This window comes from Callospermophilus lateralis, unplaced genomic scaffold (assembly GCF_048772815.1).
Source record: "Callospermophilus lateralis isolate mCalLat2 unplaced genomic scaffold, mCalLat2.hap1 Scaffold_177, whole genome shotgun sequence".
NCBI classification, from domain to species: Eukaryota; Metazoa; Chordata; class Mammalia; order Rodentia; family Sciuridae; genus Callospermophilus; species Callospermophilus lateralis.
In genome coordinates, this window is record NW_027512821.1 from 26,568 (window position 1) to 33,777 (window position 7,210).

At 56.5% G+C, this 7,210-nt stretch overlaps 1 protein-coding gene across 1 annotated transcript; it reads right to left on the reverse strand.

The window, feature by feature from the left end:
- Positions 1-3,335: 3,335 nt before the first annotated feature.
- LOC143388654 (cyclin-dependent kinase 5 activator 2-like) lies at positions 3,336-4,439 on the reverse strand. The gene has a single exon (XM_077108158.1). It carries the CDS (start codon positions 4,437-4,439, stop codon positions 3,336-3,338), a length of 1,104 nt encoding a protein of 367 aa, XP_076964273.1.
- Positions 4,440-7,210: the final 2,771 nt, after the last annotated feature.

The following is a 7,210-nucleotide window of genomic DNA, read 5'->3' on the forward strand; positions in this document are numbered from 1 at the left end:
GTTATGTGTCAATGCATGTATCGGCACGGATCACGCAAAGGGGTGGCTCACCAGTTATCATCCTTTTATTTTCCTGTTCTCCCCTTCCCCGCTTTGGCTGCCCCTATGCTGGAAGAGTGGTCCCGCTCTTTGCGAGGGGAAGTGCTGAGTCACGGCTCCAGCTGGGTTTCTGTCTCCCATCCTCCATCTCCATTCTTCCTCTGGCTCTCTAGACTCTGGGCCTTCTTCACCACCTCATCACCAGCCTGGACTCACCTCTCCCAGGTTCACTCCTGGGCAGTAAAGAAAAGTCATCTTATCCTGTTTCTACACGTACTCTTTTCTCCCTTTGCCTCCCCAAAAGACCATTTTGGAAAAAACAGAACTCTGACCAAGTTTGACCCAGGAGAATAATTCTTACGTGTTTTCGTGTTGATCCTCCTACAGTCCCTCACAGCTAATCGGATTAAAGTAGTGGCTCATGCTTTGGGGCATGGTAAGGAAGGTGAGATTTAAGTTAACACCATTCCTTAAGGCCTTTTTCTCATTCTGGGTCCACAGTACCAGACCACAGATTCCAGGAGGGGTGTGTGTGTGTGTGTGCGCGCGCGCGTGTGTGTGTGTGTGTGTGTGTGTGTGTGTGTGTAGGTGTAGGTGTTATGTGTGGGTTGGGGGCAGTATTTAGAGACTTCCGGAGGGCAGGATGTATGCGGGTCTGCCTGGGCTCTGCCGTCTCCATATCACTCCCTTTAGGCTCCTCTAACTCAGAAATTTCAATCAAGTCTCGCTAACTAGTTCCAAATTAGAGAACCAGGATTGTTTCTCCCTTGCCAGAAGTGGGAGAGTAGAGAGGCGGCCCTGCTTTCTCAGTCTGGTTACTATGGCGACAGCCGCGGAGTGACCCAAGTGATCCTCCCTCCCTCCTCCGAAACCAGGAGAGATGACGGCACCGCGCTGACTGCGCCAAATTCCAGCCAATGGGTGGCTGCTCCCGCCTTCTCTTCCGCCAGCCCCCCCCCCCCAGCTCGATTCACAAATCTGGACTGAGGATTTCCGGGTCCAGGCCGGGTGCTAAAGCTCTGGGCTGAAGACGGGTGAAAGCCGAGTCTTGATCTCTCAGGAGGGCAAGTGGAAAGCGACATTGCTGGGGTCTCGGGCCAGACTTCTGTAACTCGCCATCAAAATACCTTACACCCTATTTCTAAATTATCCAGAAGATCTAGTAGCGACCGAGTCCCCAACTCTTCCTGCCCATACAAGTCCCCACCCTGCCCAAACGTGCCTGTCAGCACCACGGACAGCGAACCTGAGGCCTGGTCTTGGCCAACCCCTCCTGGTTCTCTCTTTGGTTCCTCTAGGCCACGGTGGTGATCGGGGTTAGAGTCTCAAGAGCTCTGTTGAAGCCAGGCCTCCTTGAGCCATTGGAACAATAACCAGAGCACTTAGCCATTTGCCATGCAGCTGAGCAGGGATCTCAAGCCAAAAGCTCATTTTCCCTCTTGTTCCAATGCTGAAAAATAGCTTTCGTCTCCTCTTTTCATCTCTGTGCCTCCCTGACTCAGGGTCTGAGTTGGAAGCAGGGATGGGCCTCCCAAGACTGCCCTGGGTGGGCTTGTAACCAAAGCAGCCTCCAAGCTGCCCAGTAGTGGTGAGGGTTGGACACATGTGGGGGTGTGGGTGGGGTGGGGTAGCTGAATGTAGCCATCAGGCCCCACCTGGGAACAGTGAACACGGACCTAACTGGACTCTAGATCCACTATATGGTAGGGAAAGAGGAAAAGCAGCAATAGTGACTAGTTAATTCTTCCTCAAGGGGTCACCTCATGGAAGGAAAACGACTTCTACTGTCCTTACCTCTTGTCTCTAAGTGGCCTGGGCATTTATGAGGAGCTAGTTTGACAAGATGGAGGCTGGGTTGGGAATTGTGGATTCAGCCTCAACCCTTGGCTATCCCACTTTACTCTGTAAAATTGAAGCTGATGTGGGAGGGGTCAGCAGGTAGCAGCTCTCAGGAACTTGATCTTCCCCAGTAGACCCCTATATCTGGTCCTCCTGCTCTACCAGTGACAGTTCCATTTCCGCTTGTGTTCCCTCCCTCCAGGGGCCCAAAGAAAGGCCGGCGCAAAACCATGTGCAGGCGCTTCCAGCGCTTTATAGTTCTCTCCGGGATAGACGGACAGACAGACAGTGCGGCCCGCGCCGTCGGCCCGCATCATTGGCACCTTGGACACGGCCCCAGGCCCAACCCAGTTCCTGGTACTCTCCCGGGAAGATTCCGGTCCCTCCCCAGCTCAGCACCTCGGACAGTTCTCGGCCCAACAACCCCCCTCCCCCCTCCCTCCGGAAACAGTGAAATAAATTAAAAGGGGAGAGGGATAACAAGAAACCTAAGGATAAGGAAGAGGGACACCCCTCCCTCAAAATAGTAGAGTTTTCTTTCTCTTGCCGCCCACCCACTTGAGGCCATCGCCGCCGGGGTGTTCTTGCAGGTTGATTTTGCCCCCAATCTCAGCCTCCTGAAAGAAGCCAGCAGTCCCTCCACGCCCCCATCCCCCGCCAACTCCCGGCATGCAACACGTTGGAAAAGGTGGGGAGAGGCGGTGGGGGTGGGGCAAGGGACCATTCTGGTGGTTGTCTGGTCGCCTGGGACTGCAGTTTCTTGTCGCACCTCAGTTGGTCCAAATTAAAAACTAACAGTCCCTTTGATCTGGGGAGGGGGATAAGGGGTCTCAGGGGAAGAATTGCAAGATGATACAAGCAGAGGGGGAAGGCAAACAGGAGGGGAAATAGTCACACATGACAGGAGCAAGGAGAAAGAGATCCAGAAGGGAAGATGGGGACACAGGTGCAGGAGGAAAAACCGGGGGCAATGGGGGTACAGTCAGGCACGGGGGTAAGGTGGAGATGGAAACACACACCCAAGGAACGGTGAATGCAAAGGGAGAGGGAGAGATGAAAGTGCAGACAGGAGGAAAGATGAAGACACAGAAAGAAGGTGAAGAAATGCGGGGGGGGGGGGGACAGGAGAGATGGACTTACAGACACGCACGGCAGGGAAGGGGGAAACCCGGCAGAAATGAAGAGATAAGGACACTGACAGATGGAAAGGATGAGGCTGGGGTGCCCTTCCAGTGTTCATCCCCCATTCCCAGCCCACGCCCAGCAAATCCAGACACCATGGCCTCTGGTGTCCTAGCCTCCACCTTCCCCTGCGGGACAGGAGCGGCTCCTCCTCCGCCCAGCCCAGAGTGGCGGTAACACCGGCGGTGGCTTGAGAGTCCCGGGGGCGGGAGAGAGGGGGGTCCGAGTTTGTGTCGGAGACTTGGGCGGGGGGCGGGCACGGCCCCTGGGTATCCCTAGCGGTCCAAGTTCATAGTCCAGTGCTTGGCTCCGGCCGCGCAGCTGTCCCTGGCGGCCGAGGAAGCTGCGGGCGCGCTCCCACTCGGTGGACCCCCGGCGCCGGCGGCAGCTTCGCCCTCGTTCTTGAGGTCTTGAAAGACTTGCGTGAAGAAGTGGGGGTCGGCGTTGAGCCGCAGCATCTGCGGGCTGAGCCGCTGGATGAGGCGCAGGCAACGCTGCCAGAAGCGCTCCTTGTCAGGCTCCACGAGGAAGGGCTTGAGTGGGTAGGAAATCTCGTTGCCCATGTAGGAGTAGGCGAGGTAGAGGCAGGTGAGGAAGGCGGCCTGCAGCTCGGCTGCCAACGCCAGCTCGTCCCCTCGCAGGGACTCGCGGCACAGCAGGTACACGAACACCAGGTTGGCGGGTGTAATGAAGGCCTGGTCTTGCCAGCCCTGCAGCAGCAGCGAGCGGTCCACGCCGCGGAACCAGCCCACCAGCTCGCCAGGGCTCAGCTCTTTGAGGCGGTAGCAGCGTCGGCACACAAAATCGCCCAGGCAGCGGAGCAGCTCGCCTGTGGACGCCTGCACGATGACCCTCCGCGGCGAGCCACCAGGCACCGGCGGCGCCGCCTGCGGAGCTGGGGGTGGTGGCGGCGGCGGCTTTCCTCCACCCGAGCCTGGCGGCGGGGCTGCAGCGCTGCCCCCCGACGGTGGCTCGCAGGTGGCAGCAGCCGCGGGCACTGTGGGCACTGGCACAGCCAGGGGCTTGGTGGCGCCACCGCCGTCGGGGGCGTCCCGGCCCTTGCGGAGAAGGTTCTCGCGGTTGCGTTGTTGGACTAGAGGGTCAGGACCGGTGGACGCTGGCTTGGGCGTCACCTTCTTGCTGCCTTTCTTCTTCTTGGCAGATGCGGCCACCAGGCGCTTCCAGGTGAGCGCCGAGATGAGCACGGACGGACGCTTGAGCCGACTCTCGCCTTTGCCGCCCTTGCCCACTGGCGGCGCCCCGTAGCCCCCCAGCGCCTCGTCCCCCGCGGGCGGCGCCTTCTTTTTCTCCTCCGGCAACCCGCCGGGCCTCCGGCCCTTGGCCGAGGAGGCAGGGGAAAGCGACAGCACCGTGCCCATCCTGCAGAGCGGGGCCGGCGCCCGGGCCCCGGCGGGAACCGCGGGCGGCGCCGCTGCTGCTGCAGCCCCGGGGGACCCGGCGGTGGGGGGCCTAGCCCCGGCCCGCGCGCGCGGACAGGCGGGGGAAGGAGCTGCTTTGCTGTTCGGCGGCGGCTGCTCAGAGTCTGAGCTGCGCCAGCTGCAGCGTCAGCCCCACCCCTTAGGCCCCTTCTTTCGCCCCGCCGCGCCCCGCCTCACGCAGCCAATCCTCACGGAGCTGCCCTTCTGATCGGCAGCTCCTCTGACCAATAGGATATCAGATATCAATCTCAAATCCCGCCTTAGCTCCCACCCTCTGTCCTGGGTCCTTTCCTTTCACGCGAAGGGGAAAAGTGGGTAAGGGGCAGGAGGTGGCCTTCGTTCGAGGGTCCCTCTCTGGGTCAGAGGTAGGGCGTGGGGAGAATGGTTGCTCCCACCACCTTCTCCAAATCCTAGGGCGGTGGATCAGCTTGTTTTGATGCGCTGGATTCGCGGTAGCAGAGAAGCCATGGGAACAGTCTTCTCTTTCCCCGCCCCCATCTATGTGTAGGAGGGCAGCGTGGCAGAGAGTGCCCTCATCCAGAGGCGCAGGTCCCAGCTCCTTGGCACTGCACTGGTTTCTCCAATCTGGCCGTCGGGTCGATTCAGCGCCCCCCGCCGCCACTACGAAGGACTGTCAGCAGGCACATTATTGCTCTGCCTGTGAGGGGGTGTTGGCCGATGATGAGACTTCCTGCAGGTCAGAGTCTGCCTTCTTGGGGGTCTTTGCTTCAGGGGAGCAAGACCCTCAGAATATGTCCCTGCAGCTGAGCCTGTGGCTGTGGTCCCTGGGCAGCTCGTCTTGCCTGGTTGTCCCCACCAGCACACACTGATTCACATTTGGGTGGGTGATGGATGATTGATCCCTGGGGAAACGCTGAAAATTGGAATCAGGCTTGGACAGTGGACATGGCTTCCTGTGTGGAAGGAGGCCTAAGAGGGTTGGTCAACCTCCAGTCCAGTCCAGATTGAGGTGGGTTTTCATCCTGCTGCACAGGCCCTGCTGCCTAACTTCCAGCTGCAGGCTGATTGGTTAGGTCCTACCCTTTTCTGTCTCGGGTCTGTCTGTTCCCTCCTCAGTGCCCACCAGATCTTTGTCCAGGAATTTGGACTCTCTGGGCCTTACCTGCAGGTCCTGAGCCCAGCTAGCTCTATGTGCCTTGTAGCACCTGTCTCCTGGTCTGCTCTCTGTAGCTTCCCAACACAGGAGTCTTCTATTTTCTTAAATGGCCTTGTAGGTGGGTATGAGCCTGATGGGGAGAGAAGACTGTCTACAGGGTAAAATCCTCAGAACTGTCCCTGGAGTTGTCTCCATGTGCTTCATGAACCCACACAGCTCCAAGGATCCATTGCTATGAAGATCAGTTTGTGCACACATTCGTGTGTGTGTGTGTGTGTGTGTGTGTGTGTTTCATTCTAGATAGGCTTTTTCAGAATCCTTGTGGGCTGCAGGTCCAACCACCAGAAGCCCCAGCTTTTCTCATCAATTTCCTGGCCCCTACTCATTCACACCCTGCTGGAATCCTGCAGCCTGGCTATCTTGACTACCATGGTCACACTCAGACTTGTACCTCCTCCCTGACTCAGTACCCAGTGTGTATCTTCTCAACAGGATTGCTCCTGCTCTCTTGGATCTGATTTTTATTCTCTTGCAGCCCAAGCTGGCCTGCTCAATCTCTTATTCTCTCCACAGTTGTAGGGAAATGTTCCTTCTTTTCAACTCCTGTAATTGGCCCCACTTCCTCCTACAAGGCCTTCTGAGTCAGCCTTTATCTGACACCCAAGGAACAGTTGGCTCACCGGTAGTTAAGGACAGGCCCCACAGAGACTGAGTTGCGCTGGCGGAAACACTGGGCACGTGAATCTGAATGGCACGTGGGCCCTCCCAGCACTGCTCCCAGGAGTCCCTCATTGACGTAAGGCCTTTTGCTGGTAATGTTTAGAACAAGATCTTCCCTGCAACACCACCGACATCACCACTCCAGGCCCTGTTGTGACCTCCTATTGTTCTCTTGATCAGGATCAAGAACTGCCTCCTCTGCTTCAGGATCCCTAGACCATGTAGTTCCAGGGGTCTCACTCCTTCTCACTCTTTGCCTTGCCCTGCCTCAGACCCTCTTTCTGCCTCACACACAATGCCTCTCTCCTCAATCTCTGAGCTCCTGCTCTGGCCAGAACTCTCTCTCAGATTACCACCCTGCCTTCTGTCAAGTTCTTGAAATCCCGGTTTCTCCAGGGAGTCTTTCTAGAGTTATTGGAGGGGACCAAATGCTCTGACTTCAGCCTCTACAACCTCTTACACTCAGCAGCAGCTGCTACCTAACAACCTGATTATGGGCTAGACTCTGGTTTCTATTTCAAGATGTGCAAGATGAATATGGATAGAATTTTTTGGAGGGGGTGGGTATGGGGTATTGAACCTGGGGTGCTTACCATTGAACTATACCCCCAAAATAATAATTAAAAAATAATAATTAAAAAAATGACTGGGGGTATGGTAATTAAATAATTAATTTAATTAAATAATTTTAAAAAGTTGCTTAGGGCCTCACTAAGTTGTTGAGGTTGGCCTCCAATTTGTGATCCTTTTGCCTCAGTCTCCTGGGTCACTGGAATAGAATTTTAAAAGACAAACTAATTAAAACAGATCCACAAAGAGCAATAGTATTGCTCTTATATGTAAGCTGCAGGCTCTAATGGATGAGCTGGAAGGA

Bases quoted from the DNA above. Each gene is read 5' to 3' on its own strand.
- LOC143388654 (XM_077108158.1), bottom strand. From the start codon at position 4,439: ATGGGCACGGTGCTGTCGCTTTCCCCTGCCTCCTCGGCCAAGGGCCGG.